At 37.5% G+C, this 17,252-nt stretch overlaps 1 protein-coding gene across 9 annotated transcripts in view; it reads left to right on the plus strand.

The window, feature by feature from the left end:
- The window catches only part of DGKH (diacylglycerol kinase eta), a 174,858-nt gene extending 158,261 nt beyond the window's left edge, over window positions 1–16,597 (plus strand). For 3 of the 9 annotated variants that reach the window (XM_075488883.1, XM_075488926.1, XM_075488935.1), the window contains 3 exons: window positions 1,352–1,482; window positions 7,549–8,815; window positions 12,437–16,597. In XM_075488883.1, coding sequence (XP_075344998.1) covers window positions 1,352–1,482; window positions 7,549–7,638 — 221 coding nt within the window. In that variant the 3' untranslated portion in view covers window positions 7,639–8,815; window positions 12,437–16,597. The remainder of the gene's footprint in view (window positions 1–1,351; window positions 1,483–7,548; window positions 8,816–12,436) is intronic. The other 6 variants (XM_075488919.1, XM_075488912.1, XM_075488893.1 and 3 more) reach the window with 6 other exon arrangements.
- The last annotated feature ends 655 nt before the right edge of the window (window positions 16,598–17,252 follow it).

Consider the following 17,252-nt stretch of genomic DNA (forward strand, 5'->3'; position numbering starts at 1 on the left):
AAAATGTGATTTTATGGGGTTTTTTTGTAAGAGCTGACATGGTGCACTCTACCTAAGAGTAAAGTCAAAGTGAAAAGCAACTAAGCTAACGGGCATCTTCATTAGGATGAAGATTTCTTTCTTTAGAAAGCATTCAGTAGAACCCCAGGACTTCCAAGTGAACCAAAGAACTACTGTGAAAATATTTGGATAGTTTTATCGTGCGACAGGACCTGTGTCTTTGCTGGTGGTTACATTTGATTAACTCATAGTGATACAAGTCATAGGTAAACACGTTGTTTCCCTGTGAAGTTCCAATTCAGGTTTTTCAGGTTAGTTTCAGAAGGTGTGCAATAGCTTTTATCATACTGGTTTAATTAACCAGTTATTCTTAAATTTCAGATGGGTTTTAAGTTCAGCGAGTGAGACAAACCAAACAAAAAAACATGATAGTCAATATTGATTTTTTAATTAGAAGAAGTTGAACAAACTCCACTCTCCTCTCTCTTCCCACTCTTATCCATGAACTTACTTCCTTAAGATTATGTCCAGGAGTTAATCAGTGATCAGATGGTCCTAAAACTCTTTCTACGTCTTTGTCTTTTTAATGGACAGTTGGTCAAAATCTGCAAAATCTTGCAGTTGTTGATCAGACTTTAGATTTCAGATTAGACTTCAGATTTCACTTCATTGTAACTAATCAGCATTGAATGAAGTTGCAAAATTATAGCAATAAGTAGCATAACTATTTTTTTTCAGTAAATGTGGTCTTATTAGGACTAATGTGGGCAACTAACCTTAGAGAACAATGTTTTACAGAGAGCTTATTAATGGCCTATGTAACACAGTAGCTTAAAGAATACTTGTTGCATTAATTAAGAATACTAGAAAATGTTAATTAAAACTGGACTTGCTTGCTGCCATTGCTATATTCGAGGTATGGTTGATATTTTAATTTTACATGTTAATTATTTTTTGAAGGCTTCTCCTCTCCCTGGATGACTACTAATAAATTAACGGTATAAAGCAGAAGAACATTAGACTTTGCGTCACTGATCCTAAGATGTTTTAATGTGAATTTGTTGGGACGTGAGGTTTTAAAGGCTTTACTGAAGAAAGTGGAGTAAAGCTGAAAGCATGGCTGCAAAGCAAAGAACCCCAACTTTGTTTAGATACTTTCTCATGTTAACTGCTAACCTGTAACCTGCATGTAAAAAGGAAATTGTCAGTTTTTGTGGAAATGACACCTCTAACCTCTCCCTTTGCTAGCACGGCAATTCTACTCTGTTTTCCACTCTCTTTGGCCTAACCTTTGCTTGTGATGCATTTGAGCATGTAGAAATTAAGGGGGTTTTGCTCTTAACTTTGGTAGTTCAAAAATGGGGCACAGATGAAGTTGCTGCTTGGCTGGATCTGCTCAGTTTGGGAGAGTACAAAGAAATCTTCATCAGCCATGACATCCGAGGCTCTGAGCTTTTACATCTGGAAAGGCGAGATCTTAAGGTATTTCCTTTGTGCTACTTTTCTGCTATTGACCATTTTCTTTGACAAAACAACAACCAACTTTTCTTCTTTCCCTGCACTTGTTATGTGCTTGTAGCTTGGCTTACACTGTGCAAATATGCAATAAACTAATACACGCTGCCCTTTGGCCTGAATTTCTGAAGTGCTGACTTGTACTCGCAACCAAGAATATCTGTGTTATCCGAAATTTCCTTTTCTTGCACTTTATGTAGAATGATAGCATTATAGTTTATGTGAGAAGGCATAGGAAAAGCACATTTGATATCTTACTGACATCAGTGTAATATAATGTTATCTTTAAGAGTTCATCGTTTCCATTAAACAGGATCAGTATGGATCAGTTGAAGGTGATAATAATGTTGAATATATCTACTGCAAGGTCAGCAGCTAAGAGCAGCTGCTTCAGGTGATTTATTGTACCTATTTTGGATATAGTAGGTGTGAGAGAGATAAGCCGCTTAATAAATTGCGGCATTGGACTTACATAGCGTTGGTGTTTGTGTGTCAAAATAGACCTTTGCAATAGGTTTTCTCGTCCCTGACTAACCTGTGCCTGATTTTATCTGTATAGATTTTAAAAAAAGCACTTTCTTTCGTCTCCAAAATTGTAAAACTTTCTTCCTCTGAGGTCAGATTGATAAGTTTTGCAGGGAGAAATGCTACCTAGCCGTCTGAGGCTGTTATTTGAGCTTGCTGGTCCTTTTCAAGAACAACTTAAGTGCATCCATTATATGTAATAGAGGCTATATCTTTGGGGATTCATTACATTACTTTTTCCGGGAGCTCAGTAGTAATGAGTTCTTGATAATGTGTTTTGCAACTGCTTTTAGCACATAAGAGAGGAAATAGGATATTGTATAAATTGCAAACATCTACATTTAGAGTGCAAGTCATTGCTCTGGCCATAGTGCAATAGTCTCCAAATAGAGGCAATACTTTCATACAAATGCGCCATTTTTTGTGAAGTTTCTTATGTAGTATGAAATCCTGACGTTATAAAGTAGTGCTTGCATTGTGTGACTGTTGCAGTAGAATGCAGCTGCTGAAGATACCTGCGTTTGAGATGATCTGTTTGGGTGTTGTGTATTACTTTAGCCTTTGGTATTAAGCTTCTTTTTGGTCGCCTAAGCTTCTTTCCATGGAAGTTAAATTCCTTTCTTTCAGGATAGTTCCTGACATGGAGGGACAGTTTCAGGACAGTCCCTCCCTGCAAAAATTTAGAAATAGAAAACTGTCCAAGCAATCCACCACAATGTTCCAGTGATGGATGTTGCAAGTCCCTGTTCTGAATGGGCACTGAACAAATTCAAGACTTAACTGGGAAACTCAGCATGACACAATGCACAGGTTTGCTAAAATGTTAAGAAATCTTAAAAAAAAATCAAGATGTCAAATTTGTTAGAATAAATCATGGTGGGTAAGATCAGCGTTAAACTAGACATGGCTTCTGTCCATGCCTCGTTTCTGATAGGTACCAATTTGACTGCATGCCCAGAAGACTGGCACTTCAACCAAGTAAATATCTGCAGCAGGGTAATCGTCAACCTGTTATCCCTGTTGCTAAGACTCATGCTGACTCAGCATAAATAAAACCCCATCACAAAGGCCTATGCCCTGAAGTATCTAAAAGCTTGTCTTGGATAGAGCCTACAGAAAGACTGTCCCTGCTATCTAGTGCTGCCTGGAAGCACATATGAGGTTTTAAATTGCTCAGCATAGCTGGACGAGGAGTTGCTCTACACAAGTTTCCAAGTATATATCCTGTGCTAGCAGAAGGCTTGCCCTAGAATCGCCCCATCTGCTCATTAGCAGAGCTGAGAGCTTCCAGAGCAGTGCTGTTCGTAAGGTAGGCCAGGCTTTTGGCCAAGCATGGCTTGCGCTCTATGTAGCAACGCTGAATTTAAATAGCAGAGTTTAGCACTCGTCCTGTTCATTACTTACGGGGCATGATCTCTGCAGGGAGTCAATTAAGGATGGCTCAGGGAGCCTGCAGTTTTCTGACCAGTGACCTGAATTGGTGTCAAGATGTGTAATGCGGTACCTAGGAAATGAGGAACGCGTCACAAGCTGCCCTGTTAATTTTTCCTCCCTTTGGCTATCGAGGCGTGCAGATGAGTCTTCAGTGCTCTTGCGAGCTATAATCTGTCTACAGCCTCTCCTCCAGTGCAAGGCTTGTGCTTCCTGCCAAACTAAATGGGCTCGCCATTGATTCACAAGCTCTTAAGTCATGGGCAATAGATTTACCTCTATACCTCTCATGTCGACAACAGGAAAAATCGTTGCCCATTTTAATTGAATCCTCTGGGCCCACCTTTCTTTCTGTGGTCAAAAGTAGAGATGAAAAGCAGTACAGAAAAGGATTTGATGAAACCATCTTCCTTTGTACGCATCACTGAAATAGATCAATACGTTGACTGAAGAATTGGACACCTCTAATTATATTTCTGCGTAGCTTGTGGATCCCAGTCTCGGTTAGTTCTGTGTGTGGCAGTGGAGAACACCTCTAAGAGGAACCAGATACCTCTCTCCACCCAGCCTCTGCAGTAATACCCTTTCTCCAGCCTCCTATGCCTGATTTTATTTAGGGGAATCTTTTACACCCATGTGATTATCTTTCCCTTGAGGAAAGGCTGGGCAGTGAATTGTGAACTGTGCTATAGAAACTGTAGAAAGCTTGTCGTAATTTTTTTTAACCTTCTTTTACAAGCAAAGTCATTGAAAACTAGACTCTCATTTTTCTGAAATAAATACTGGCATCTTAGCATTGATAAGCTTGTTCCTATGCACACAACTTAGTAATAATCAGAACTGCAACACATTTGGTAGGAGTAGGGTGATATCTCCTTAGAGCTCCATAGCAATGTTGGTTTCTTTGGAGAAAGGGTTTCCATGCCTCATGTCAGCTTGATGAGCAGTGCCAGTCAAGCTGACATCTGTGCTGAGGACTGTGGCATTTCATCTCTGTGTTTTGCAGTAGCGCATCTGCATGGGAAATGTTTTGTAAGATTTGTTAGGGGCATGCTAGATGGCTCTTGGCACTGGGAATGCAAGTAGGGTAGGTTTCTCATCTGGAAGATGTTAATATTAGGGAGTGTTTATATAAATTGTTTGGTAGTATTACATTGGTGGTATGCTTGGCCAAAACCTGTGGGGCAAACCTGGAATAAATTGGTTCTTGGCTAAGCAGACAGGCAATCACCATAATATAATGCAGACAAAGAACTCCTGAAAATTGTTGCAAGAATTTTTGTCAGCTTTTTCTTGCCCAACCTTTCTTTTTCTTTTTGAGAATTTGTGAGCCCTACCTGCGGCACGCCTAGAGATGGCAAAGTGGGTTGGGAGAGCAGAAGGAGAGGCGATCCTGTAGTTCTAATGCCATAGCTGGGGAAAAAGAGGGACTATTTTCTTCCTCAAACTCTGGCTAGAGTCTTGTCTTCAAAACCGTATTTTAGTCAAAATGAATTTTTATAATTAGATATCAATTAAATATGGACAGTTTATGTAGATCATGATGAAACTCATGTATGCACAAAAATGCAGAGATCTTTGGGGATCTTGCTTTTTGAATGATGCCTGGTATGCTGCTGTTTAGTCTGAGATGAGAGAATTTCTGCAAACTTTTCTGCATCAGTAGTAAACTGAGAATATGAGATAGCATCTATTGTCAGGAATGTATAAATTTTAATTTCCTCCACACCAAACTATTATACAAGCATAAAATTTCAGAGTTTATCTTGTTGGTTGTTTTTTTTTCCCCCTGAAGTGTGGCAGAATTTATCAAAAGAGTCCCAAAAATTGTGATGAGGCTCTTGAGACTTGCTGTTCTGATCTACATTACAGCAACTTCAACTGGAACAGAAATAAAACCGAAATCTCTTGCCTCTGAAACATAGGCATTGTTGACGATACTTTGTAAAGGTTGGTGGAAAAAGTGGCTGCGTTTTCTGGGAATTTCATAATATTCTTTCCTCTGATCTTTGAAGTCTGGCAGCATCTCACTATGTTGGTTATCCAACAGACGTTCTACTCGTGAAAAATGTTTGTTCTGAAGAATTTGCAAGTTGTTAACCTTTAACACATGTGTGGCTTCTCGTGGTTTGGAAGGTATCCTGATGGGTTTTTCCTTATGTAGAATTTCCTCCACATAGCAACTAGGCTATTTCAGTAGTTTTAATAGTCGTGTGTATTTTTGATTCATTGGAAAATTAAGTTTAGGATAAAAAAGAAAATATTCTCCAAATCTAAAATGATAAATATTAGTGTCATTGTGGGATGAGTTTAACAACTACTACCTACATCAATTCTCTTAACTTAAAAATTAGTACTACATTTTTTTATAAGTGAGCTGACCATTAGCAGAAAGAAAATAGAAATTGATGTGATGTGGAAAATCAGAAGGGTTTTTTTCAGATAGGGTTATTTGATTTGGGGACTTTTATGAACATACCTGGAACTCTTTAATGCTGACACCTTTGTGCCGAAGTGCTGTAAAGGATGGTCACGCATTTATAGTACTGACAGTTTTCAGCTGAAGAAACAACCAGGTTTTTTTTCATCTCTAACATAACCAGAATTCAATCTTGACTCTCTGAAAATTAATCCACCTGTTTAATCTGTGCTGTGCTACATTTACAATAAAATAATTAATTCATGCCCATTTTACCACCCCTTTCTTCCTTTGGAGAAATGCAAAATTAATTGCATGCTAACACTTTTAAGTAATATAAAGTGCAGATTTTCTGAGATTTCTGTGGCTGTAGAAAGGTAGATACAGTCTTTGTGTAGAGTATGTACAGAATATTATATATGGTTTCATTTTTCCCTTGTATGAGAATAATTATTTCAAGCTGCTTAATTACACTCCCTTCCTTTTAACGTCTCTGTAATGGAAAATCTTGCTATTAAAATGAAAGGATTTCTATTCCAGAAACATAGATAGTGAAACTTTTCTTTTTTTTTTATTTAATCACAATCTATTTACATAAGGTTTATTCTACAAATGACTAGTGTTTGAATCTGCCACTTGCTCAACATCACCAACACAAGGATTTTAAAGAGTTTTTCAAAGCTGGGTTTTACAGATAAGGGAGGCAGATTTCTCCAAACTGAGCTGAAAATTCATTAGCGCAGTTGGGGATCATTAGCACAGCTGGGCATCCCATTCTGCTCCTCTGACCATGGGACCAGTCAAAATTGAAAAAGGATGCTGCTAAAGCAGTTATTAATGCTGGAAGAGGTTTGCTGCAAAAATTTCTTGTCTGTTGTCACTCATGTCACCCAGAAACCAATATTAGAAATATTTCAGCTGGTGTGATTGCTTTAGTGGTGGCTACAAGGAGATTTACGCTTGTGCTTTTTACATTTTCCTTTGGGATGTGACTGTCGTGTTTCTGAGAATTTTTCTTCCAGCTCTCTAATCGAGAAGATCCATGTTAGGAGACATAACCTTTTTGGAATGAAAAACAAACGCTTACCTTTTCTATTGCTCTCTAAAGGGAAGTTGTCCTACATGCCTGTAGCTGTTACATCTACTTTCCCTCGAGAAACTGGGGATGTGTGTGTTTGTTGATTAAAACAGACATCATAGGGCCTCAGATCAAGTGACATTGCTGGACAGAAGCTCTAATCCATCACATCCTACCAAGCATTTGATTGCTGTATTAGAGAGGAGGGGGAGATTGTTCTTTTTTTGCCAGAAATTGTGAAAGGTTTTTGTACTTAGAAGTCAAGCAAAAGATGTTTTTGACAGATATTGCAGTGCCTTGGGTTGTCATTATTGCAGGTAAGTGATTTTCTGTCTGAAAGACAGAGAGGGATTCGTTGTATGCTCTAAGCAATTTTTTTGTTAGGCAACACTTGCTAGTGCCGTAGAATCTTTTCCGGTTAATGTTGATTGCAGTGAGCACATTTCTAGACATTTGTTGCATGGCTAGATCATAATCGATGGGTTGGTTTTTTTTTTTCCTTTTTCATAAATAAACTTTCTTATTTTTCTTTTTCTCTTTTTTCTTTTTTTTTTTTTTTTTTTTTTTTAAATTTCTGTAGGACCTGGGGATAACGAAAGTGGGTCATATGAAGCGAATTCTCCAGGGAATTAAAGAGCTCGGCAAGAACACCCCTGTGTCTGAAGTGTAATTATGCTGGTGCTCTCCCTAGAGAGAGAAGGGAAAGTTGCTGGAGAAGCAAAGCTGTTGCAGGCACTTAGCTGTCTTTATAGTTTACTCTATGGAAGAATAAGCACTGGTGTGTTTGTACAGGCTAGTGTCTCTGAATTCTTGGCTGGTGAAGAGCTTGCTGCAAGAGTACAAAAGGATTTGTGCCAAAAAAAAAAGGAAAAGGTGATATATTCTGCGAAGACGTTTTCTCGGTGTGCAAACTTGGCCAGTTTGGATAAGCACATTTTGGTAAATCGATTGGTTTATGGTGATCTGCACTGACTGGAAAATATAATCAAGAAATGATTGCTTTGCTTACATGCAGCTCAGTATGCCTCTCTTTACACTGCAGCGAGATACCACTGCACAGCATGAGGTTGTCTGGTTATCCTTCCAAGGCATAGCTTCATAAAACCTCCTGTGCAGGAGAGCGAGAGGTTTTGGAGGTTCAACAGGTGAGCCTGGCAGTGCCGCAGGTACCCAGCACGCACCGGCCCCACAGACGGGGGGAGAGCTACCTTGTGATACCATGAATGCAAACTATAATGCATGGTGTGCCTGCCTGAATCGTCTGTTGTTCTGTTGCATGACACATCTGATACTTTAAACACTTGAACAACTTTTATAGCGGTTTGAATGAGATTTAATTTATTACTACTTGAGTGTCTTTTTTTTTTTTTCCCCCCCAGTTTCAGGCACTTTTCTATTCTTCAGTGTTGTGTTATGCCTAAAATGTGTTCTACGGCAAAGGATGTGTGGGTGTGGAAACTTAGCATTTGTGCCATATTCAGCAGATTATATGCATTATATATGATTGAAACACTGTACAGTTAGATTTTTAAATATACCATGTACAGAAGGTATATCAGGTAACTAACTTATGAGTATTTTTGAAAGACTGGTACCTCACAAAAATATCAATTGGCTTCCTGCATGGAAAATGATAAAGAATTTTCTCATGGTGCATTTTAATGTAGTTATTCAGTTATCTTAAACATCTGTAGCATATTTGAACTTTTAGGCACTAATGGTTTTATTTATTCTATTGTTCAAAAAGCAGGTGGAAAGATTAATGAAAATTTTTACAGGAAAATTCATTTTATTTATCATACATAAGAAGAGTTCTAAAATGTAGCAGCTGATTTGATTTTTGTGGGGTAAGCTTTTACTCATTACTAATCTACTATTAATTTAAAAATGTCTCTGTATGCATTTCTTTACAAAGGCATCGATTTGTTTCTTGTCAGCACTCCTACATCAGTAGATCATAAAAATTTAAAAGACAAACTCTAAGGTTTTACACTATGCATGCAAAGATGAATCACATGCAAGATAGTAATCCATGAGTGTAAACAGGTTAAAAAATGAAAACCATCTTTGTTTAGAAATTGCGTTAGACCAGAACTTATAAGGTTACTTACAGTTTACTTAAACAAAACATAGCTTCATAATTGAATTTCCTGGTTAATTTTTCACAAAAATATTACTCTAGTAGAAAAATAATTTGCATATATCTACAAAAAAACCTACTTAAATGTCTGAGATTATATTGCACCACCTGCCAGAAAACTTGCACAGAATCGCCGTCTCCTTGCTGTTCCTAACAACGTGTCATTGCGACACGAGGAACATTTGACTTTTACTTAATCGAGTAGCTTTGATATTTCTTACAGATTAGAGTATTTCAATATCTATTTATGTTTTCCTGGTAGGCAGCAGAGTAAGGTTTCATTTGTTTTTTCCAAAGCTTACATTCCCTGTTAAAGGGGCCAACATCAAGTACTGCATCCTGGTTTTGCCCTCCGTTTCTCATGAGTATGATGGGAGTTGTCCCTTGGAAAGTAGATGGGAATCGTCCCTTGGAAAGTAAAATCTATTCCCCTCATTGTTTTATTGCAAAAAAAATTCAAAAGAAGCAAACCAGGCTTCGTTTATATCCAATTATAGTACTATGTGCTCTTGCTGCCGTAGGTTCAACAGGCACCACTCTGGGAGCTCTGTGGGCATAATTGATTACTCTGGTAAACAAACAGAAGTAAAAGGCTATGTTCCATTAGGTTTTCCGTAAAAAGCAAACCAAAATCCCTTTGCCAAGTGACATGATTTTCATGCTGTTGTATGAAAAGCATATGCAAACAACGGGAAGTTATGCAAACAATGGAAAGGTTATATATATATTTTTTAATGTACTTGACATTGACCCCTTTAATAATGTTCAGATGGCATCCGTCAAGTCTTCGCAAGTTGCATTTCCTTTTCTCTTTGTTTCTCTGTAAGCTATGCTATATTTTAATGTGTGGCAGCATTCTAATATATCGATGTTATGGTAGACTACGTAGTTAATCTTCCTGGTCGATTCAAGGACATAATACATGGAAGAACTTTCTTTGCTTTCCTGATTGTAGAATACACTCTCTTTAGAACTCTCAGCCTTGCTATATGCAATGCTTTAAGACGGGCTATGGAACAGGATCTCTTCAGGTCGCTGTAGAGGTCTATGCTGAGTATATTAAAAAATGGGAGGTGCTTTTAGGCAGGGAAAATGGGCAAGCGGTGTTTGTAATGCAACGTTCTTATGGCACTCCTCAAATTACCTCAGTACAGGACAACTGATCACTTGTCTTTGTATAGTTCGTTTTTTTAAATGATCACCAAAGAATTTAACTTTCATTGTCCTAAGCAGAAGGTTTTTTTAAACGTGCAAGTAGAAAAAAACTTGTAAGCATCATTTATGCTGTATTTATTTGATGCCCAGGAGAGCAAATTTTATGCAACCCTATGCCTTAGACTCGTGTTGGCTATCAAATCCAAATGCGCCTGACAAGGAGGCTCACAATATTTTACAGGGTTTCTCTGCCAAGGTCATGGGACATAACTGTGTTTAGTGATGTGGCTTTTCTACAGAAAGACTTCTGAACACAATGTTACTATCTCATGATTATTGTAATTTCCAAGTATTGGTTTTTTTCCTTACTGCTGTAAAAGTCCCAGCTCCTAGAACTAAGGACATACATAGCTACATTTTTAATGAACTGAATTCTTTATAATTTAATCCTGATGTTTAAAGTGCTTCAAAGCATACATCCCAATATTTCAACAAAAATAAGGTAAACACATCCCCTAAAAGTAGTTAGTTTTTTAGAAAACAAGCTATCCCAATAGATCTTGCGGACCCCAATTCAACATGCTAGATTCATCAAGACAAAAAATCACTATACAAAGTTTGCTGGATGAATTTTTTGCCCCTACTCGAATACACTTAATTTCTGTGGTCAGTCAGCATACCTTAAAATCTGAAAGGAATACAAAGCAATTGGCATTTTTTTGCAGTTGCTGGTATTCATATAGATGAAATGCCCTATGCCTCAGAAAGAGGAAGAGGAGAAATACATGTTTTAAAATGGCAGCAGTTTGCGAAGCGCGTGTTTCTGTTTTGTCATTTTTGAATAGGATTTTTCCAGTTCACTGTATTCAATTGCTGTAGCAACCTCTGATTGGGGTCATGCAAGTATTGCCTTTATAATGCCTAATGCCTTCTTCTTAGAAACTGAATGAAATCAGGCAAACTCGTGGTTTTAGGTGTTGGGATTTTTTTACAATACTTTAAAGAAAAAACTTGTTCAAAAATGAAATTTTTTATATGATGGCAATTGCAAATTTTCTTTGTGATAAATTTTTATGTATTTCCCCATAACCACTATTTTTTCTCCTGAACATCTCTTTCTTTCAAAGAAAAATATTTTAAACTTGGAAGAACGGCAAAATGTAAAGTGTGTGATCAAAAACCCTCCCAGACTATTTTGATCCAGTATTTCTTACTTTGGGACTGGAGTAAACATGCTTGGTCCTGTAAATAATAAAGATAAATCATCTTCATCTCTCCATCCCTGCCCAAAGAAATTCATACTGTAATGTTGTATAACTGTAATTCAAACAAGAGGAATTGATTTTTTTAATAATGGCCCATTTCATATTTTCCTATGCTTTTTGTAGAGAAATAGGTAACCTGCCAATTTTGACTTTCTAATTGAACTCAGCGATGCTAATTCACTTAATGAAAATTTCATAATGCCTTGCTAATGAACAGATCTTATTTCAAGGGTAAAATTATTAGTGTTTTTCAATGCATCTAGTCTTCCTTTCGGGAAGACTGGGAGGAGACCTTTTTCACATGTAATGGAAAAATAATATATAAAGCAAATATGAGAGGATGTTCCATAGTCCTACTTTAAAACCAGATGTAAAACTACATATTATACATAGATAATTCCACAATGGACATGTAAGACAAAAACCTCCACAGTGATTCCATTTTGCTTGATGCTTCCTATTAATGATTGCATTACTGTTTACTACTGTTTCTCCATTGCTCTCTCTGTGCCCCGAAGTATTAAGTTCTTGCATGTAAGTTTGACAGCTCTGGTAACTAATAATTAGCAGTGCAAAAAGTCTTTGTGAAAGGTAAAAGTCACAAGTGATGTATATTGTTGAGGATAACCGAGCTGGAACAATATATTTAGCTTACAACCAGGAAATCATCTTGTCACTCGTGCGAGTAAGTGAGAGCCACAGAAAATTATAGGAGTAATTATAAATTCATTTTTTCACCCCAATAACGTAAGTACCTCTCAACTGCAGCGTCCCTAGTGTCACATTTATTCCATGGGCTCTCCCATTTTTTGGATTCTGTTTTCATAGATTGTATGTTTTGTGGTATGATTTTCATATCATCCAGGTTTGATGCTGCTTATCTAACTGCGAAGATTTAATGTTTGCAGGAACTGTACATGACTGTATTGCTGTCTTAAGTAAAAGGAGGAGTTTCTGATGACTTGAGGAAGCTGAGGAGTTTGGACAGGACTTAAAATATCTCTGCTGCCTCTTCAGAAATGAATGGTAGTGTCAGCAGGATTGATAAAGCATCATTTGGTAATTATCAATAGCAGATATTTACTGGTTGTATAAATTCCTGTATTTATATATAGACTATAGTGTGGAAATTGATCTTTTTTACAAAAAGAAAAAAATTTTCTAGTTCTTTTCTACTACTGTTGCATTAGGTTTAATAGCTCTGTTAATGGTTAGCTTATGTACTTGAAATGCTCGTTTCTGCCATACAGAAGCCCAGTCTGTTTCTCAGAAATTATCTTCCAGTTGGAAGCCATCTGGAGACTTCCAGGAGACTATTCCTCCAGACAGTTGGAGCTAATACCAAAATTCATAGCAACTTCTGTAGGCTTAATAGTGATCGCCCTCAATATTTTAACTGAAAAAACAGTTTTTGAAAGGTTTTTTTTCAGCCTGTAGAATTAAACTTAAAACATCATCCTCTCATCAACAGTAAAAAATAAAATACTAGCACTGTTAACGCTTTGGCAAACTAACAAAATGCTGGCAATTACAGACCTGAGAGTATTCCTGGACAAATTGTAATGAATTTAGCTGCAGTGGTTAAAGACCTACCACCTTCAGAACAGCCAACACAGAATTCATATATTTACTTGGTAGAATTATAAACATCTATTTTAAATAATTGAAGACCTTGTCTCCCAGTTGACACAAGCACTTTTTATATAAGCTCTTTGATGGGATTATGAGTTCATATAACCTGTTATTTATGTTAGCAAGGGCAGAAGAAGCTGGTGCATAATTTATGTTTAACACAGGTCATGTCTCTACTAATGTTCTCACACTGCTTCCCGGCTCCTGTGTCTGGATGACTTCCCAGCTGCTTGGCAAGATGAGACCCTCGCACGTCTCCCCCCGTTTCTGTTCAGAAGAGCTGGATGGGCAGGCTAGGAAAAAGCTGTAGGATGCTCCAGGAGATCTAGACTGACCAGGGCTTCAGGCTCTGAAGTCTAGCATAGCCATGGTGGACTAAAATCCCTTGAGCTATACTCTTGCAGTCCCCGCTGAAAGCTGTATTTAGCTTGCCATACCACTAACAATTAACACTAGCTTCTGGAATGCCCTTGGAAAGAGAAGTGTTTTGGCTAATTCCACCAGCTGTGTAAGACTTTGGAAAATACTAGAAATTATGGTAGTTATTAGTAGGACAAGTATGCAAGGGACTAATCTATATTTTATTCTATGGAAAAAACACTTGGAAAAATATATTTGTAGTATGATTGAAAGATTAGTGTTAGGATTGAAAAGATACTGAAGGTGAAAGCAATATGGTACAAAGTTTAAAATAATTTTCCAAATTTTTCCAAATTCATTGGAAACCATTATTTTAGGAAGTTGTGTTTGATCCAGGTATAGCTACGTTATACTAGAGCATGTGAACTGAAAGATGAAACCAGAAGAAATGAACCAAAAGTAAAATTGGGTAGTTTGTTTTCATGATGGAAACCGTGTGAAAAGCCAAAAATAAAATCCTCACAGTGCCCCAAATCCCTACTATGAATATTTAAAGTGAATTAGCATTTTAAGTCCTACTTTTATTAAACTAAAGTATTAATTGGATAGAAAACTTTTTAGTTTAATTAATAACCTGACAATGTTATTAACAGATATGACAGTGTTTTTCTCCCCGTGTTAGTTGAAGTTAGCTCCGTTTGGGACTAATTCTCTTTGCAGTTACAGTCAATTATTATGTGAATGGGAAGGTTGAGGAAAGCCGTCTGAAGCTGCTTGGTCTTGCTTTTCAGGGAGGGAGGGCACGTGTGCTGACAAGTAGGGCCTGGGGGCTCTTAATGAGAATTTTAAGAATATAAAGTTTTCTACTTGGACAGTTTGTGAAGGTTTACAACGAGCCCACAGGCATGCAGATACTCACCGTGAAGGTTTCTAGTGGCACTGTCCTCTCACAAGATGCCATCTCTATATATTGAAATAGGCATTTGGACTGTACCGCTTAGCCAGATTTCTGAGGATTTTCTACAGGCATCTGTCACTTGTGGTGTCCGTACTTTCTGTCCTGGGTTTCTGTCTCCTTAAAACATGCACTTTGAAAAATGCAGCCATCCATATATGACAAAAATTACCATTCTTCCCCTCAAGGAGCACAACTTGTGAACCTGTCCTGAAATAATTCCTTTCATTAGCCACTCTCTTACATCATGTCCTTTGAATCCTAAAAGAGCTGAAACATGGGACCTCCCTAGAGCTGCCAGTTACCTAGTAATTTAGTTTGCTGAAGCTTGTATGTTGAGGGGATCATCAAAGGGCAAGAAGATGAGATGTGCAATAGATGGGATTTGTACGTAAAGAGTACAAGCCGTTGAGGAGCTTCCGAGAGGTGAAGAGGGCCTGATATCTGCACCGGAGATCCGGTCCTTCTTCATTGCTGGCATCACACACAAATCATTTAATGATATCTAATACTAGCAGCTTCCTGTCTTAATTCGTGGTGACGGCAAACATGTCAGTTAGTACTAACAGAACTTCTCACTGTCACAATTGTACGTCCAGAGCAGGTATCTTTAAATGCCGAGCACTATGGAATTGCATGAATGTATTTGTAATGTATGTTCTGGCGTTTAAAAAAAGCAAATTTACTCTAAAGGTATTTTAAAGGTCCTGAGAGGATCCCAGCCCAACATGGGTGGTTTCTGTCATTGGCCGGGCTTGTCACTTAAACTAGTATTCCAGTCAAGTACAGCTGTTAGTTAATTCTGTAGTAACATCCACTTACTTGCATGAGAGGATGCATAAAGTGCACATGGAGGTGTTGCAGAGATGTGACCCTATCTAGTTTTCTGCATAACTCATATATTCTGAATAGCATTTTGTAGCAAAAAGCTGAAACACACCATTTCCACTCAATTCAAAAACATATTCAATAGAAAATGAAAACGTCTCACATGATTTGTACTGGTTTAGGTAAAAATTGCTGCGTGCTCCATAGTTTCTGCCCTTCGTTTCCCCTTGGCCCTGTTCACTCTACAGGAAAATTCATCACCTTTGCAAACATATAGATCTGTTGGGACTTAGGCACACGCTTAGCTTTAAAGAGCACTTTAGTCCCCCTTGAAGATTGCTCATGTATTTCAGTTTTAGCATTTATGCATAAGCCTACAGAGGATTTGGGTAGGTAGAAATTGCTCCTCACATAAAAGGCATCATCAGATTGATCATCGGTAGACTTTTAAATGCCATACCTATGAATGTTGTTCTCTTGCCAGTATTCGCGCGTGCATGTGTGTATATATGTAGTATCTAGTCTGTAGTGTGTATGTGTGTGCACACCTGTACATATATATGTATATACATACCCTGTTTTTGCCCAATATAATGACGCCAACTTGTGTGTAGAGCCAAAAAACCTTAAAACTATACAATGCTTGAGATGCTGCATTGTTTTTATTATGATATTTTTTATATCAGATGAATTGCAGGATGTTTACAGATGCTTATTAATATTTAACTTATACAATGGAGTGGCAGGATGTTTATGATTGTTGTCAGCTAAAGAATTGTATACGATTCTGGGTGAAATTTTGGCTTTGTTGAAATCCTTGGCAAAACTCCCATTGATCTCACTGGGGCCAAGATTAAACCCCTCTGAATCTATTGTTTACTGGCTATTTTCCTACTGTGATAATTTTTAAATGCGTGAAATGTATTTATTTTTTCCCAATGTGAAATCTGCAGTTGCTATTTGGATTTTTCTACAGAACCTGCAAACTACAACACAGGTGGGAATACATGCCTCAGAGAATGTACAGAATTTTTCATTGATCTGGTCCTTGAATACGTCTAAGAAAATACCTTCTAAAATGACTTTTGTAAGATTTAATACAGAATCTTCTAAAAACAGATCACCTTTCATACCTCTTTCCACAAAGAGGGCATGCAGCGTGGCAGGTGAAAACGAAGAATTATTTATTGATGAATAAAAAGTAGTCCCATCTATTTTGTATATCTACTGATTTCATACAGCTCACCTGGTTCTGCAGATCTGGAATGAGACACTTGAAGTACCTTACCCAAAAGTACCTTATCCAAAAAAAAAATGTTATATAGTATATGGCTTTAAACTTCTCATCAAGACATGGAGGTATCTTCAGAGCCAGTCTTTAGAATGATTCTTTTAACATTTCACGGATGAATAAAGTTATGAAAAGATGAAGTGGTAAGGCAGATCAGTCAACTGCTTGACATTAGAGAAATCACTTGTTTAGAGACAGAAGGATCAGTTCTTTAATAGCATCAGGGAGGAACAACACCGTAATGCAGCGCTTCCTAAATCCCTGTCCAGGGTATCTTTTAATTGTGTATGCTCTAAGTGTATTCTTCCTGTAAAAAGACATAAGGCTGTGAAACAGCTAAATAGATACATCTTAATTTCTTCATCTAAGGCTAAAAATATAATTTCCAAACAAGAGTTATCATGCACTTTGAAATATATGTGTCTGGAACAGGTAAGTTTCTATTCATCATAGATAGTCATCCCAGGGATACAGTAGGATTTGTAAAATGAGGTAGTTATGCCAATGTTATCAAAAGCTGAAGGAACAGCAAGCCAGCCGTATTCCCCCATGAGGCTCTTCCTGAAGACATCGGTGAAAATGCCCACCACTCCCAGGAATCTTTTCCTATAATTTTGTTTAAGAAAGGATCATACTCAGATTCCTCCTTTTCCCCTTG

The sequence above is a fragment of the Mycteria americana genome, chromosome 1, assembly GCF_035582795.1.
Source record: "Mycteria americana isolate JAX WOST 10 ecotype Jacksonville Zoo and Gardens chromosome 1, USCA_MyAme_1.0, whole genome shotgun sequence".
Lineage (NCBI taxonomy): Eukaryota > Metazoa > Chordata > Aves > Ciconiiformes > Ciconiidae > Mycteria > Mycteria americana.